The 17,862-nt window shown below is 43.6% G+C and overlaps 1 protein-coding gene across 1 annotated transcript; it reads left to right on the top strand.

The window, feature by feature from the left end:
• Positions 1–1,506: 1,506 nt before the first annotated feature.
• On the top strand, positions 1,507–16,713 carry plekho1a (pleckstrin homology domain containing, family O member 1a). The gene is made up of 6 exons (XM_010873703.3): positions 1,507–1,776; positions 2,363–2,509; positions 11,900–12,040; positions 13,354–13,458; positions 14,156–14,257; positions 14,403–16,713. The coding sequence occupies exons 1-6, from the start codon at positions 1,750–1,752 to the stop codon at positions 15,672–15,674; spliced, it is 1,794 nt and encodes a 597-aa protein (XP_010872005.1). The 5' UTR covers positions 1,507–1,749; the 3' UTR covers positions 15,675–16,713.
• The last annotated feature ends 1,149 nt before the right edge of the window (positions 16,714–17,862 follow it).

Below are 17,862 nucleotides of genomic sequence, written 5' to 3'. Positions count from 1 at the left end.
CCGAGCCTGTGTGCTGTTTTCTTGTTATCCATTTCTGATCGCTCTTTTCTGGTGTCAGTTGATAGAAAGGACATACCCTGTTGGGATTTGCACAACGTTGCCCCTTAGATCAATAATGATAACATAATCCTCATCCTCCATCCCATTACATTACACTAAGCCACGCTTTCTCTGAATATCTTTGAGAAATGCTTTGCTTTCTGGTGTAAGTCTATGTCTGATTTTTCATTCTGGGATTGTGAATGCTCGGCAAAAATTCTGTGATTTCACGATATAGAAAATTGAGGGCGTCGAAACTGAGTGCAAGGTTTATAAAAACATGTATGGGAGTGTTTTGTTTGTTTCCCCCAAGACAACAAACCGCTAATCAACAAGTTTGGCAGCAAATGTTAGGCAGTTGATTCTTTGCGAAGTGCCTCCCCCCTCTTGGTCCACAGATATTCAGCCTGCCTCCCTGTAGAACCTCTCCCAACCCCCCACCATCACCCTCAGCAGACCCTCTAATCCTCCTCCTCCACAACAACCACAGGAACAATCAGTGTTGCCTGGGTTATGTCCATAAGACAAAACAACAGAGAAACAAAATTGCCTGAAAAATTTGCAATTCTTACTGTAGAAGTCCTGGGTGTCTTTCCCTGTTTTTGTCAGTTTTCTTCCATTTTTTGCGGAATGAACAACACCCTGGAAACCGTAACGCAGAACAATTCTACAGTCTGCTTTCATCCCCTGGAGATTCTGGCTGTGAGTTTTGAGATATCTCAGGATCAGGAAAAGACTCCATACAGCTACCCAATACTTACACAACACTGATTCTTTCTTTTTTTGGGGTAAGATTTAAAAAAAATTTGGGGTTCATTGTTTCAGTTTATTTAAGTTGATGGAATATGAAAGTGGCCCCAGGATGTCTCTAATTTGCAGACAACCTCCATTTGAACCCAAGAGATTTCACTCTTACAGCAGGATAATTTGTCCAATTTGTGTTGGTTTGGAATGACCAAGGTAGACGTGATGGAGTCTGACTGAGAGGTCATATGTATTTCCTTTGTCTCCACTCATTGGTGGTTCCCTGAAAATAGACAAAGAATATATGCCAAAGAAACTATCCAATCTTGGGTGCAGGTTGTGTGTCCTGCATGAAAACGTTGTGGTGCCCATTGAAAAAATATCTTATTTTTCTAGGGTGATCCCCATATACTCACCTTTCCCAGCTCGGATAGGATTTACATTTCAAGTAAACCTGACCTCTTATTCCGTTGATTTTTAGCTATTGGAAATCAATGACAACATATAAACAATATATATAAATTGTGGATTTTAGTTTATAGCCTTATCTTCTTAGGATTTTGACTTTTTTTTTCTTCTCATCTGACCCTTGCTCTATTTCCCGAACATAAGAGCGCTTTGACTTGGATCGGTGTTTGTGGCATCACGTCGACTGCGCAATAGATGGAGCTGTCGAGCGCAGTAATAACCGGAATACCCTTTCAGCCCACTTCTTTGAGATCAGTATATCCTACCTACCGAGGTGGAGGGACGATGCCACGGTCTCATAATAACAGACAGTGCACGTAGGCTGCTGAGCGCGTCAGCGGAATTAAGAATAGAAAGCGTAAAAACAGATTGGGAGACTATAAGAGGGTAGCAAAGACAGTTTATGCAACTAAAAATAAATCGTTAAAAACAAACAAGGAAAACACTTGAAACTGGAGGAACTCCTGGCTTTCATTCCCAAAAGTGATTTTTTTCATTATGAAGAAGAGCAATTTGGCCAAACGGGTAAGATATTCTGTTTTTCATGTATCCGGTGCACGTTTTGTGCCTTACATCTTCGCACGATATTCTCTAAGATAGTACTGACAATTTGCACAGAAGCTGGCATTATGCGCGCTTTGACACCACAGCAAACACTGACCGCTGAATATATAATATGCCCAATAATATCACACACAGACTACAATTTCTAAACAATAGTCGTTGGATCCAGCTTATGCATTTTGCTGTCACATTTCTTTATGCACGGATTTCCAAACCAGACGGCTTCAGTCTTTCGGTGAAGAGAATAATCTGTTTTATTTTCATTGGTGTGCCATTGTCATATGGTCGTTACCCTGCACAGGTTCGTAGCTTTTATATATTTTATCTGCCACACCCAGAATGTTAGACCGGCTATAAAAATTTTAACCACAGAAGAGCGCACCTTTGTAATTTGGGGAAAAGACGCGGGGACACCCATAGCAACCAGAAGCAACCAGATATTGAAAAGCCAATTGCCTTCGAAAGAACTCTTAGTACTCTCAAAAAGATCTTATATGTTAGATAAACTAGGTTTTTCATGGGGTTTTATTTCACTTTGAATATATAGGGTCCTCAAGATGTCAACCAGCTTTCATGCCAGCCTGATAAAGTCGGCTGGATCCGCAAGTTCTGTGGCAAAGGGATTTTCAGAGAAATATGGAAAAACCGTTTCGTGATGCTTAGAGGAGACCATCTGTACATCTCAGAGAAAGAGGTATGCACTTCCTTTTTAACTCCATTAGCATGTCTAGGACATAACTATGTATTAAGTGTGGTCACACCTGTACCTGAAATTGTTCAAAAGCCATAGATAGTTTTGATTTCCTTTGTTACTGGTTAACCTTGCCTTACTAGGGATGCTTGTGTGTGTCTCTGTGGGCCACTGTTGAAATCCAATAAACCACAAATACTTCACGTTCTGTTTAGGATGTGTCTAATAATGCAGGAATCAGCAGTAAAAACAATAAGTGTTTCCCAATACATTTGAATAAAAAGCTGAGGGTCAGGGCTGGAAAGAAGATGAATGCAAACACTGGCCAGTCATGATTTCAAATGTATAGTGAAGCGTTTGTTTCATGTGTATTCTACAAACATTAGAATGAAACAAGATAATCTTTTGATACTGATGGGGAAAGACAGCTGAACTAAGCTCATGAGACACTTTTTAAGTCATTTTCCTTAAGAAACAATGGGTACATTTCATTCATTGAAATGTCAAAAAGATTGTAGGCGCAGCTTTAGATTGCCCCTTTATGATGACAGTTTTGACAGTAAACATAGTTTTTGCACTTGGATGGAAATCTTCAGTTTCTCATAGTTCTTTGGAACTTGCTTTGTGAACATAGTTCTACATGTAACCTGCACCTGAGCTCTCAGCTCTTGGTCTATTGCTTCCAGTAACACTTTTCCCCAAGGGTCCCTTAGCTCTGAATAACCAGATGTTAGAAATCTGGAAATCAAGGCAATAGGATCCCCACGGAAAATGTTAGAAAATCTGTCGGAACTTGTCTGTCTGTAGAAAATAAATGAGCTATTACTTCAGATTGAACTATAAATTGCCATGCAAGCACAAAAAAACGGTATGTTAAATTTGAATGACTTATATTAGCACAAATACGCTAAACTTTTGAATTTAACCAAATGCCATTGGTATTAGTGGCAGATGGTGACTCAATGGCATGGACATTTATAACATTCACAGTCCATTATAATGCAACAGCAGCTTGTGGCTAAAATCTGTTATATTTTGTTTTGCTGAATGTATTGAAAGTAAAGCTTGTGTCAGAATGCTTTTATCAACTGAAAGCTTCCAGTGAACAGCCTCATTATTTGAGTAGGTTTAGGGATCAAATTGCCTAGGTGGAAACCTAGAGCAGTAGTTAATTCACACCCTTCAACTACTATATTCTGTAAAAAGGCACTGAACCATCCTACCGGGTAGTAGCACTGGGGTTTATTTTGGTTTATAACACTACACTATAGGCCTTGGTCAGAATCTCCCATCCATCTCGGTATCCTCTAATATTCTCTCTCTTTGTTTTTGGGGTCAGATCCTGTTTGATATCACTGTTTTCAATACACCTCCCCCTAAGCAGTAACCATGGAGATAAATGCTAGTGACAGCTGAGAGGGCACAGGTCTTTTGGATAGCTGAATAATGCCCTTTAAAATATTCCTGCAAAGGATTGCCAGAACACCACATTAAAGGTTCACATATAGCACCAGTCAAAAGTTCAGACACACCAGCTCATTCAAGGGTATTTCTTTAGTTTCACGCAATTTACAAAAGAAGTGTTTACATTTATATTTTAGATTCTTCAAAGTGACCACCCTTTACCGTGATGAGAGCTTTGCCCACTTGACATTCTTTCAACCAGCTTCATGAGGTAGTAACCCGGAATGCTTTTTCAACAGTCTTGAAGGAGTTCCCACAGATGCAGAGCACTTGTTGTCTGCTTTTCCTTCACTCAAACTCATCCCAAACCATCTCCGGTGGGTTTAAGTCACGTGATTATAGAGTCCAGGTCATTTGATGCAGCACTCCATCTCTCTCCTTCTTGATCAAAAAGCTCCTACACAACCTGAAGGTGTGTTTTGGTTCATTTTCCTGTTTGAAAAACAAAGGAGAGTCCAACTATAAGCGCAAACCAGATGGGATGGCGTTTTGTTGGTTGAGTGTGACTTGAACCAAAATCTCAATTTGGACTCATCAGACCAAAGGACAGATTTCCATCTGTCCTTTTCTCGTGTTTCTTGGCCCAAGTTTTTCTTTTATTCTCATTGTTGTCCTTCAGGAGTGATTTCTTTGCAGATATTTTTCATGCATTCTCCTCTGAGCAGTTGATGTTGGGATGTGTGATCTGTTACTTGCGTTGATTTCGGCTGCAATCTGATGCAAAGTTAGCCTATTTCTGAGGCTGGGAACAATAATGAATGTATCCTCTGCAGCAGAGGTAACTCTGGGTCTTCCTCTCCCAAAAGCAGTCCTCATGAGAGACAGTTTCATCATAACACTTGATGGCTTTCGTGACTGCACTTGAAGAAACTTTCAAAGTTCTTGAAGTTGTCCGTATTGACTCTCCTTCATGTCTTAAAGTAATAATGGACTGTCATTTCTCTGTGCTTATTAGAGCTATCTTTCCATAATATTGACTATTACAATACAGACATAATTATGGTCTTCTATATGCCCCGCCAACTTGGTCACTCTCTCTGAATACCTCTCCTAACACACTAAGAAGGAAAGAAATTCCACAAATTAACTTTTAACAAGGCACACTTGTTAATTCACATTAATTCCAGACGACTACCTCATGAAGTTGGTTGAGAGAATAAAAAGTGTGTGCGAAGCTGTTATCAAAGCAAAGGGTTTCTACTTTAAAGTATGTACAATATGAAATGCATTTTGATCTGCTTTTCTTTGCTGCTACATCTTTCCATATGTATAATTTCATTGTTTTGATGTATTCACTATCATTGTACAATGTGGAAAATAGTAAAACTAATGAAATACACTTGAATGAGTAGATGTGTCCAAACATTTGACTGGCACAACATGTGTCTGTATCTAAAGATAAATTACTTGTTCAATTGTTGATTTGAGTGTGGCACTCACTAATGAAACAATCAAACAAACCACAACTTTGACGCTTCACTTGATAGTCACAATCGACTTCCAGCTTGCCTTATCTTCAAGCCCCCCGAAGGCCTGGCTGAGTGTTGAGTGCCCTGCTGTCCGTTTCTGAACTCTGACCAACACCTTAAATGAGTTCAGAAGTTTCACTGGGGTACCCCCAAGGCCCCCTTGCAGGAAGAGAGCGGGACCCTCGTCCCCAGCTGCATCGTCTCCCTATTCCTTTTCCAACCTGTTTTATAAAATATATTTTTGCTCCCCTGCACTCACAGCCCCTGCCAACAGGGCAACAAACACGTGTCAGAAAATAAAAAGACCATCCCTGACGCAGCTGTGCCTCTCAGTATGCCTGAGGATCCCCGACCCTCCATTGCCCCCGACCCTCAGAGGCCCTACTAGTTACACACACACTCTGTGGTTCAGTTGATTTGGAATGCCATTACCTTCCTCACCTGCGCTACAGAACGCATCAGCCCGGTTAACAATAGTTCTGTTTTTTTCTCTTCGTTGTGTCTAATCGCAGATGATCTTGATTTTACCGGTGTGTTATATAAAAGCACATCTGCTTGATTCACAGCCTATTGACATGACTTTTGTAAAAGATACATTTAGCTGATGACCGTACTGTAGCGTCTGGTGGACAGTGTCTTGAACCTGTGGAGCAGTGGGCACACTACCCACTGCTCCAAATAGGGATATCCCATTTGGAGGGGCGAGTAGTGGCCTTACCAAGGTCGCTACACTACCTCGACCAAACAGGAGAGCGTGTCCTCACGCTTCACTACGCTTCTCCAATGGCCGTCCAGGCCAATCCCACTTCTGACACCAATGTAGCATCTGGTGGGCAGTGTCTCGAACCTGCGATCTTCAGCTCCCGAGGCGGGCACACAACCCACTGCTCCAAATAGGGATACCCCGTTTGGAGGGGCGAGTAGTGGCCTTACCAAGTTTGCTACAATACACTTGCCAGTTTTTTTAGAAACATCCTTCTGGTAATGGCTCGGACCCCTTTGCCTCAGGAGCAGCCTGAATTCTATGGGACGTGGATTGCACAAGGTGTGGGAAAAAGGTTCTGCAGGAATGACAGTCTATGGTGACATGATGGCCTTAAACTTTTTCTGCCGATTGGACAGCGGTACGTTCATTCAGCAAATATCTTGTACCATCTCGTTGCAGACATGCTTATGAAGTTGAGATCTTTGGACAGCAAGGCCACTAAAGTTAGGTTTTAGAACCAGTGTTTTTCCGCTCATCAGTTGTTCAGTGTTGGTGATCGCATGCCTACTGCAGCTGCTTCTTCTCCTTTTTAGCTGAATGGAGTGGAACCCGGTGGGGTCCTCTTCTGCAGCAGCCCATCCGTGAAAAAGACAGACGAGCTGTGCATTCTGAGACGCCGTTCGGCACACCACTGTTTGTACTGTGTCCTTATTTCATTCTTCTTTTGGCTTTCAAAATTCTCGCCATTTTCATTAACATGTGTGTTGTACCTAATAAACTGGCCACAAGTGCAGAAGTGTTGCGCTAGCTACGCTAAGTGTTGCGCACCTTATTTGTGAGATGGGAGTTAACGGCATGCCAAGTTAAAACTGTTTGACTTGCGTGTACTGTGCATGTTATGTGCTCAGCTGCGGATTTCTAACCACTTCTTAATGGTGGTGCATTATTCAAATGTGAACTTTGAAAAGACAAGCACGCTGTTCATGAAGTAGGCCATAAGGCTAAGAAGAACACTGAGGCTTTTGTACCGCCAACACTCTACGTAACTACAGCCAAACGGTCTCTGGGGGCCCAGGATAATCTTTTCATTTTTCTGTAGAGTGCCTTCCTTGAGTTTGATTTAATAGCTTTTAGACGTTGAGTGCCATCATGTCATTAGCGAGTTACAGCACAAATTACACTTTTGACCCATAGTCACTGAATTAACTGCCTCCATCCTTTCAGTGACAGATGATGGAAAATCACACAGGTGTTCTCTCTGAACGTTTATGCTGTATTTCAAGGCAAAATTGGTTTTGCATCAACATAATAAAGCATCATAGTCTGCAAAATGAAGCCTGCTTAGGTATATTTGTTTAAATGTGTCAAATACTTGCTTTATAGCATGACCTTCAGTGCGGTTTAACTTTATGTGCAATTGATTGAATTGTGGTTTGAGTGTGCAAGCTGGCATTGACAGAATCCAATTATCTGCTGCCTCATAAGATTAGCTCCATAAGCTTGGGGAAGGACAGTAAGCAGGGATACTGTTTTGTTACCTCACATAGGACACATATTCCATGAGTTTGAGATTCTCATAAGAGGATTTGCAACCATGCAACTAAGAATCTGAAAAGTTAATCAAACTTACTTCGTCCTTTGACCACCAATAAAGACTAATTTATCTATAATTCTCCTGTCTTGTTTTTATTGATGTGGTCGTTGTGAAGGAGAAATGCAGCTGAACATTTGGAGCGAGGTTCTGAGTGAGATGTACAGGCTGGGATTTAACTCTGTTGTAGTAGACCGCCTGGAGGTCATCAGCACCCATATTAGATCGAACCAAAACACAGAGAAAAAACTAATTTAAAAACTATCAAATTTCTTGGTTTGGTGTGAGGGGAGATCTTCAGGGGATAGCTTGATGTTTTTGTGTTCAACATGTATTTCAAGGTATCGTCAAGGATTTCATCATCTCAAAGAACTGCGAACTGCGGTGTCAGTTTTTCGACTCAGCCGCGGCCCCACAGTGAACATTTGATCTAACTCTGGATTTCAAATTCGTTTCGATCCTCCTCATCTCGAACGTCCCGTACCTCTGAGAAGCCTCAGCTGGCCAGACAGACATGATGTCACAAGTGCGTACAGTACACAAGGAAGGAAGTGCTTCGCAGCCTGTGTTAAAGGGATGTCCGTCCGTAGAAGCCTGTGTGTTACTGAACGTTGTGTGTGAACTGTGTGGTATTACGGCATGTCGTTGTCGTCGTGTGCCGACAGTGCGTGCTATGGAGGCGTGTTCCCGAGCGGCTTCCCGTCTTTGCTGCACCGACCATATCAACCCTGCTCTGCTCTTAGCGCTGCGCTATTGGCTGATGGTTCCACATATCATACAACTTTGATAAGAGCACTCTCTGTCCTCTCTTCTAGTCTTGCGAGGATAATAGGCTTTGCACGTACAGACAGAGATGCTCCCGTAGAATGCTCAAAGAGCTTCCACTCAAGCGCTCAATCTATGATCTGTGTGAATAATTGATAGGATTTTAGCCTATGTTTGTATAAATAGAGGTCTTCATGGTTATCTGTTAGGTGCACGGCATATGAAAGAGGACACTAAAAAAGACAGGATTCAGTGGTAGTAAACCTTGTCTTCATCTGATGTGACATTGCCCAGAGGGTACTTGGGTTGAGGTTTCAGGCCGTACATTGAAGAAATGTGAAGTGTTTTGTAACTGGTCAAGAGTTTTTTGACATACACCGATCGGCCATAACATTATGACCACTCACAGGTGAAGTGAACAACACTGATAATCTCGTTATCATGGCACCTGTCAGTGGGTGTGATATATTAGGCAGCAAGTGAACATTCTGTCCTCGAAGTTGATGTGATACAAGTAGGTGGTCAGTTTTGGAGATGCTGACCACTGCATCTCCAGGAAGGACCACTTTTGGTGCAAAGGGTGCGAAGCCCTGGCCCTTGTGGTCCGATCCAACAGTGTAGTTACTATAGCTCAAACTGCTGAAAAAGTTAATGCTGGTACCGATAGAAAGGTGTCAGAACACACTGTGCATGGCAGTTAGTTGCGTATGGGGCTGTGTAGCCGCAGACCAGTCAGGGTGCCCATGCTGACCCCTGTCCACTGCCGAAGGCACCTACAAATGGGCACATGAGCATCAGAACTGGACCATGGAGCAATGGAAGAAGGTGGCCTGGTCTGATGAATCACGTCTTCTTATACATCTTGTGAAAGCCACTTTCCGTAGTATAACGCGCCCTGCCACAAAACAAAAATGATTCAGGAATGGTTTTAGGAACACAAATTCCCCAGATCTCAATCCAATGGAGCATCTGTGGGATGTGCTGGACAAACAGGTCCGATCCATGCAGGCTCCAACTTGCAACTTACAGGTCTTAAAAGATCTGCTGCTAGCGTCTTGGTGCCAGATACCACAGCACACCTTTAGAGGTCTAGTGGAGTCCATGCCTCGACGGGTCAGGGCTGTTTTGGCAACAAAAGGGGGACCTACACAATATTAGGCAGGTGGTCATAATGTTATGGCCAATCGGTGTATATAGAACACAGATAATTGGCCAACGGGATTGAGGTGAATTTGCATCCAGTGTCTGTGACTGGCGCTGAAAAATTACGACTAGACGAGCTTGGCATAGAACCTGACTAAGAATCGATTGGTTGAAAACCACATGGGTGTTTTTAGTGGTGCAACTGATCATTGCGATCAGTGGATGAGTACTGCTCGTGTTGAGACCCTGATGTCACTGGGGACAGGATGCAGGATCACTAGTGAATCATGTGGTCAATGTTGCAGAGCTATGTGATTGGTTGCTGGGATGTCATTGTGGTTTTGCTTTCAAAACTTTTTTTTCCTAGTTATTTAAGGAAAGCATACTGAGTTCTGACAATATTATATGTACTGCACAGTGCAACCCTATGAACGCCCAAGTCTTTTAAAACACCCCAGCTGTAAACGGCATTACATTTGCAGCAGTGATTGGAAAGATGGTTTTAATCCATTTTCCCCTTAATTCCAACCTGGTTTATATAAAAATAAAACTCCCTAGGGCTTGATTACAGGGTATTAACGGCATGTTGACCAGATTTTGGAGCCTGACCAATCGGACATGGCCTTTCCATTTGCTGCAGGGTTTTCCCCCGACACTCTACTGTCGGATGGGCGGCTGTCAGTTGGTATGTACAGTATTTGCATTTTCAGGGCGTTTCTGGGTTATTCTGCGTGGTGGCTAACTACCACTTCTAAATCGGCTTCCCCATTCAGCAGAAGGGGAGTTAAATATTGATGGGATGGTGGGGTTCCCGAATGGATCCTCCGGGCTTCTTTTGCCCCATATTAGAGTTGGGAATCTCACACACATAAACACATGCGCGCCTATGTTTAACTGTAAATTGGAATTTGGCTGGCGAACGAATAGGCCGAATGTGCCAGGACACGGGTTTGCTCGGTGCTCAGGAAGAGGCCGGACGACACACGAATGACAACCATGGCATCCTCACGTACGTTTACTGCATGGCATAGTAAACATCCTGGCTGATGATGGTGTTGAGGAGGACACAAATGATGACAGCCTTAACAAGTGTATACCGGGCTGGTAGCGGTTTCATGGTGGTTGATCGGCTGCAGCACATTATTTAATGATGCTGCGTGTGGGGCGGGGGGTGGTTTCTTTGATCCCAGAAACTCTCCGTAACATCGGCAGATTCCTCTGATGCAGAGCACTGTTGCCGTGGAAAAGCTCTATGCATCGAGATGAAAGTGGAACGTCCCCGCCCCCTTCCCCCATCACTCTCATCCACACATTGGAACACACAAACACGCTCTTCCCCCACACACACACACCCATCTACCCCCCCCCCCCTCCCCACACACACACACACACAATCCATTGCTGTGTGAACCGGTGAAGTTCGAACTCGTCTCTCTCTGCGTCTCCTTAGGTTCTCAAAAGAGACGCAGAAGTAGGCTTGTTCCGTGTGAATACCCCCCCCCCCCCCCCCCCCTGACGCCTCCACAGTGTGACCCCCAGCGACCCTGCTGGTGTGGTGGCTAATGTGGTCCCAGAGGAGGTCCCGCCTCCCCGTGAGTTTGTATGTAATCGCCCGTCAGTCAGGCTGATTAGAGGGGTCGATGTCCCTGGCCCGGTGCTGTTAATTACAATTGATCTGCGTTTAAATGAGCCGCTTTGCTAAGGGGGCATGATACAAAGAATGGATGCCAGTGAGGAACAAACTAACACCGCTCCAGTGTTTCCCCCAGTAGGTCTGGTTTGTGCTTTAATGGTTGTGTTCTGAAGCAGGTTTTGAAAGTACTGTAATGAAATTGTTTCACATCCTAGTTTTGCATTGATTTATTCTGAGATTTAAAAATACCAACTGATGTGCTCCAGTGGGGATTATTAAAACCTGATATTCCACACAATGTTATTTGGAACCTCTGTTCCATCCTAAAATAATGGATAATACAGATGTGAGGAAAGGGTTGATCTGAAACTGCACTACAGTATGGTGTGTCTGTGCTGTTAAAAGCTGCTGGATAACAGAGGGACATAATTAGTATTTTCCCTGGGGTTGAACTCAAACTGTATGTGTGTGTGTGTGTGTGTGTGTGAGCATGTGTGGTTTTGTGGTAGACAGATGGTTGAAAGTTCCAAACAAATATACAGAGCTAATTTGCCAGTGCCATCTTGAACATCTATATAGATCTGAGTTTTAAACTGCCTCCTGTAATCCCTGTGCCTTTCAGGTAAAGGATGAGAGGAAGGTCCAGGAGGTGTTTGACCTGGCTGACTACGAACGCTCAGAAGAGTTGCGCAAGGCCAAGAGCCGAAGTAAAAAGAATCACAGCAGGTTTACCCTACTTCGCTGCAAGCAGCCTGGGAACACGGTGAGTCCCTCTGCCCAGGGAGAGTGAAGGAGTCAGGCAGGGATTCTCAGCGGTGCTTGGAGATGTGTAGGCCTCAGCAGGAAGCCCTTACCGCAGTGTTGGATTTTAGCTAAACATGCACGTTTTCTATTGCTAGTAACAGGACGTTTGTGGTAAAGAGAGTATGACGCAGTACAGCACATTCTCTGCAAAGTCGTGGTCCATGGAATGAATCAGATTCTGCTAATCGCCTCTCACTGACCTACACAGTACACTGTCTTTACACTGTCTTTCAGTAGCATCATGTTCAAAACCCTGTGCCTCAGACACGTAATGTATGAACACCGCTCAAATGACTTTAAATGCATGACGGAGCTCCTTAGTGTAACATCGATTCCTACCCAGTGAAAGATCAGCTATACATTTCTATTGTAATAGCATTCTTATTCAGTGTTCATTCACCCATCAAACTGCAGCATATATTTTCAGTCGCCCACAGGAAACCAACACCCTTCTCAAATATAATTGTATTATCCTGCTTTCCTCTCCATTATCTCCATTTAATGAAATACTGCCCTTTTCTTTTTGCCGTTAGGTCCTTATTGGTGTCTGTCTGGGTGATTAGCATTTTTTTTTAAACGAGGCACTTTTGCCCAAATCCTACAACGCGTCCACCCACTGTCGTCAGTTCTGACCCACTGCTGTTCACTTCCTGAAGATCTCAGCACCAGCTGGTGGTTCCTGTTGACATCAGTCATTATTCACAGGCTTAGTAACACTAGTCATTAATCACTACATCTCATCAATGGAAGGGCAAAGTGTGAGCATCCAACGAATGACTCAAATCGAAACATTTACATTTCAATTCCATACACAATTATGTAACTTGATCAAGGGCGGCTGTTTAAATAACCAGGTTTTTGTCCGTTCTTTACAGAGATTTGTCCTACATTTTATGTTTTAGAACTGTTGTCGATAACAACAATCGTGAACATAATTCCTTGTATATGGGTTTAGTGAGGATCAATCCCCTATTCTTAGCGAGTTGAGCAGAGTTACCCTACTCTGCTCTCCTTCCCCATACTGCCCCACTCAAACATTGTTTATCAAGACTCTCCGTCTTTCTTCCGAAGCATGAAATTGTACACTCCCTTACATAGATTTACCATGTTGAAAACTCCCTCCGGCCAAAGCGTACACCTATTCATTACGTTTAAATCGATGGTGACGGTATGCTAGTGGGAACTTCGGAACGAGGAGTGGAGATGGGGAGCAGCCCAAACACTTTCATCTACTCCCGTCAATAAATCTTTTTTTTTTTTTTCTTTCCTCAGGTGCCAAATCTTGTGTTTTTAGCCGTTAGCCCGGAGGAGAAGGAGTCCTGGGTCAATGCCCTGAATACAGCCATTATTAAAGCAAAGAACCGTGTTTTTGATGAGGTAGGTCTGTCATTTTTGCCCTCTCCCCCAGTATCCCTTTATTGCCACATCTTTAGCTTTCCTGATTTTTTTCTTCTCTTGCTAGCTTATCTTGCTTGACATGTATCATTTTAAATGACAACAATTTAAGAGGGTCCAAACAAATACAGCCATGCAGATGCCAATCGCAATGGAAAGCCTGTGAATTTTATACCAATTCCCAGCATGCATCTTCAAGAAACAAAAACACATAGGTATCTCCCCGGGCAGGGATGAGAGACCAAACTGTTTCCTGGCTGACTCATCCATCTCCGTCTGGAACAGAGTCCTTGTTAATGCTCTGTCCTGATGACACCCACCTGTTCTCCCTGTGCCTTTCCATCCAACAGTGACTCACTACCCATCACAAACTACAGGAAGATAATATTAGGGAAGTGAAAATGAACTCCGTCATCTGCTCAGATAATAAACGTATTTTTTTAACCAATTTTTTATTCCCTCCCTATTTTCGTGAACTCCAGTTTGCAGTTACTTCTCAGGGGCATTACCAACATGCTGGAGAAGAGGTGTGGTTAGGGATGGGGGGAGGTTTCGGAGCGGGATGCTTGTTCTTCCCTGTGATTCTTTTGTAATATTGGTCTGTGTACATTATGCTTTTCAATACTTATTTTTGTCCTTGATTCATAATGTAATAAAACCGTTTAAAATGTCTCCGTAGGTCACCATTGAAGAGGATAGTGTCCTGGTGCACCCTACCCGTGATCGTGCTAAGATTCCCCATGCAAGGCGTCTGCCCACACGGGGACACCTCATGGCTGTGGTGGGTGTAGCTTACATGGCTAACACTGACATTTCCGTTTCTCGTCAATATTATTGTTTGTGGAAGGCAAACACGGAATTAGACTGTTTGTGTGGTTGGGATAATCCCGGTCTGTTGCGCTAAATGCCAAACTCTCTCTCCCTAGGCATCCACCTCCTCTGACGGAATGTTGACTCTTGACCTTGTCCATGAGGAAGATGACTTCACCCAAGAAGATGAAGAAGAAGACTTCTGGGAAAAGAACTACCGGGTTGACCTGGAAAAACGGGCCCACGGTCGTAAACGTTCGAGCACAGACATCTCGAAATTCAGAGTGGCCGCCAGGGATCCAAGAGTACCGAAGACAGGAAGCCTGCCTCGCGGGAGCGAGCTCTCCTGGGGCCAGGGGCACCATCTTGAGGCTCAGTCCTGCACCCCTCAGCCAGGGAAGCGATTCAGTGGTAGGAGCCGATGTGCCTCCATGGACGAGGTGCTTTCCTCACGGCCATTTAGAGGTGTCCTTGGCCCTCGGCCCGCAGATGAACCCGTCCAGCCGGTCGGACAACTGCAGAGTCTTATTGCCCAGAAAATGCAGAGGGCTCAGGAACTGCTAGAAGAAATGCGATTGGAGGAACTGCAACGTGTGAAGGGCTTGGATTCACCCTACCTGAAGGGCATTGATTCGCCCCGTTTGCACCACCTGAGAGGCTCTGAGTCGCCCCACTCCAGGGCATCAGGTTCGCCTCGCAGTAAGAGTAGTGACTCACCTCGTTTGAGGGTTAAAGACTCACCTCGTTTGAGAGGGAAAGACTCACCACGTACAAAGGGCTGCAAGAAGTCCCGTTCAAAAGGTACAGACTCACCCCACTCAAAAGGTGCCGACTCCCCTAATTTGAGGGGTAATGACTCTCCCCATCCCAGGTTTACCGATTCGCCCGGTCTAAGAGCTCCTGACTCGCCCCGTGTGAAGGGATCTGATTCTCCTCGTGTCAAGAAAACAGACTCGCCAAGCGTGAAGCGTTCTGACTCCCCACATCTAAAGAACATTGGTTCACCTTTTTCAAAAAGTTTCGACTCATCGTGTCTGAAGGGTCCTGACATTAAGGATACCGGTTCCCCTGTTCTGAGGGGTAAGGACTCTCCAAATCTAATTGGTAGGGATTGTCCAAGTCTGAAGAGTACCGTCACTCCTCTGAAGGCTACTGACTCACCCTATAGCAGAAGCGCAGACCCGCTCCTCGGTGACTTGGATCTGGAGAGCAGACGGGCAGAGGCCGAGCGTCTTCTGCAGGAAGCCGTCTCCTCCTGGCGTCAGGCTCAGGAGGTGCTGGAGGAGGTGAAGGAGCTGCAGACGCAGTCGCTGAACCGTCGCTCGGAGAAGAAGTCAATAAGCGGAACACAGAGACAGCCGCTGGACGATAGGCTGGACGACCCATGACCCCGTAGCCACCGGAGCGCAGAAGCATCTGGGCCCGTCTCCAAAACAAAGACAATATAAAAGAGCACAAGGGGTCGATACATTTACGTGTCACATTTTTATTGTCATTGCTAGCCAGTGCTGACGCACAAAGCTTTTAGAGTTTCTTCTCCCATTGCACTTTCCTATGTTGATCCTTGTGTTTATATATAAATATATATACTGTGTACTATTCAAATGATGCTGTAATGATGCAATTCTTTTATTAGCACTGCTTGCTGATATGAATTGGTTGGATGGACCTTGAACCCAAAATATATTTTCTGTGTCTGCACTGTGTTTTTCCTTCCCCTTGTCAAGGGCTCTGTGGACGGGGGGTGGGGGGCTTCTGCTGAGCTGTACAGCAGAGCATGGCTCAAACCTGGTGTAACGCAGGCTGAGAGGCATAAACAGGGCAGGAGTGGAGGTGCTGTGCCTCGATGACACACTGAATCCCCCAGGGAAATCCATGCTGTACATGTATTTACATGTATTATCTGTCTGAGGTAAAATATGTTTCATGGGGAAATGCTGTGTGCTAAAAACCTAAAAGCAAACAGTTTTTTTTTTAAATAATGGATGTATTAGGATAATTATTTTCAACTTGAAGCCAACAACGTTCAAGGAATCATATACCCTGTTTGGATTATATTCTTTCAGTTAGCTTTTTCAGTTAGCTTCAGACTAACCATTTGTGTAGTTATCTTCAAACATTAGGAATAATGCCCGTCTCTCCAAATCACAGGTGCACTTGATGTTGGTTTCTTCAGAGGCTGAACACAGAGGCCATGATTATCTTACTCTGCCAGATAATGAGTTATTTCATCAGCCCCGCTGTTTCTTAACTTTGCTGTAGCATAAGACAGCAAATGTATCTGTTTACATTATGCTATCAAATTGAATATCATTTCATCAATTGAATTCTAGATATTTATAGCTAATAATCACAGACCAATAATCACTCTGATTGTGTGGAACAACTTTGTGCTATTAAATTGGCTTTTGTCTTCTAGTCGTGTTACACAGCCTCTTGTTTCTCTGAATTCCTGTACTGTGTTTGGGTGCATTGAGGTTTCGGTGTTCTATGAAAGCATACATGTGAGTTCCAAGGCAGGGAGCAAAAGTCAGAGCTCATCAAGTATGACCGTCTTTGAAAAAGAACGCTGTGGGATTATAATTTCAGGCCCCATGTTAAGTTTCTGTAGGGCATTGGTGGTCAGAAGATGTCAACAGTTCTCTCTTCCGAAATGTACACAGGGTAATCTCACAACAAGAGAGGGATGTGGTGATGAAAGCATCAGGTTCTCATGGCCCAAAGAGGATACACTTGAACATTTGAATGAGATGGCTTGGTCTAACTGCACTATATCATACCAAAATAGGATGGAAATCAATGTTCTTATTATCATGTCCTGGTTTAGTCACATGGTCAGTTTTTTTCCTGTCATGTCATTGGCTGCCTGCCAAAACATGATTCATAGGTCACTGAGTTGAAATTAACATGCACAGTGCATCTAGGACAGGACAAACACCGCTCCATTACACCAGGCTCACCTCACATAAGATTAAAATCACTAATGTGTTATTGTGGTTAATCTGTTTATTTGATTATGTGTGTGTCCCTTCAGCAGCAATGATATGATTTTGGTACACAGGCCAACATGCATTATGGAAGGCCTAATGTTGACAGCAAAAGAGATATCCACCACCTCTCTGAAATCCAAGCAAAGCCAAAGACCAGTGCAACTCTGATAGAAAAAAAAGTGGAAACATGTTTTAAACAATCTGCGTCAATTGATTTTATTAACAGAAATTCAGAAATTACTAATGTATGCATAAGTGAAATAAATAATTTACACTAAATTCCCTTTGTCTTTCGTCGCTTTCCTTTTAACTAATCTGTTGAGGCCCTTAGGGGCAGAATAGCATTTTTACCATATTACCAATTCGGACTGAATTAGGTATTAAAATTTAATTATACATGATTACGCATGTGAAGCACAGCTCCATCTTAACTGCTGTGCATTCTCAATGAGGATTCAATTCATTTTACATCCCATCCATTTTGTATTAGCGTTAAAGCACATCTTTGCCAGTAGCCCTGTTTAAGTAGAGGGATTAACAGTTTAAAGGTTATATGGTTGAGCAGATGTGACTGTGGAAGATTCCT

This window comes from Esox lucius, chromosome 10 (assembly GCF_011004845.1).
Source record: "Esox lucius isolate fEsoLuc1 chromosome 10, fEsoLuc1.pri, whole genome shotgun sequence".
Classification (NCBI taxonomy): domain Eukaryota; kingdom Metazoa; phylum Chordata; class Actinopteri; order Esociformes; family Esocidae; genus Esox; species Esox lucius.
Note: the sequence above shows the minus strand (reverse complement) of the source record. Positions and strands in the feature narration are given on the sequence as shown.

Bases quoted from the DNA above. Each gene is read 5' to 3' on its own strand.
- plekho1a (XM_010873703.3), top strand. From the start codon at position 1,750: ATGAAGAAGAGCAATTTGGCCAAACGG. The intron at 1,777-2,362 runs GTAAGATATTCT...TTGAATATATAG, and splicing joins AGAGCAATTTGGCCAAACGG to GGTCCTCAAGATGTCAACCA. The intron at 2,510-11,899 runs GTATGCACTTCC...TGTGCCTTTCAG, and splicing joins TGTACATCTCAGAGAAAGAG to GTAAAGGATGAGAGGAAGGT.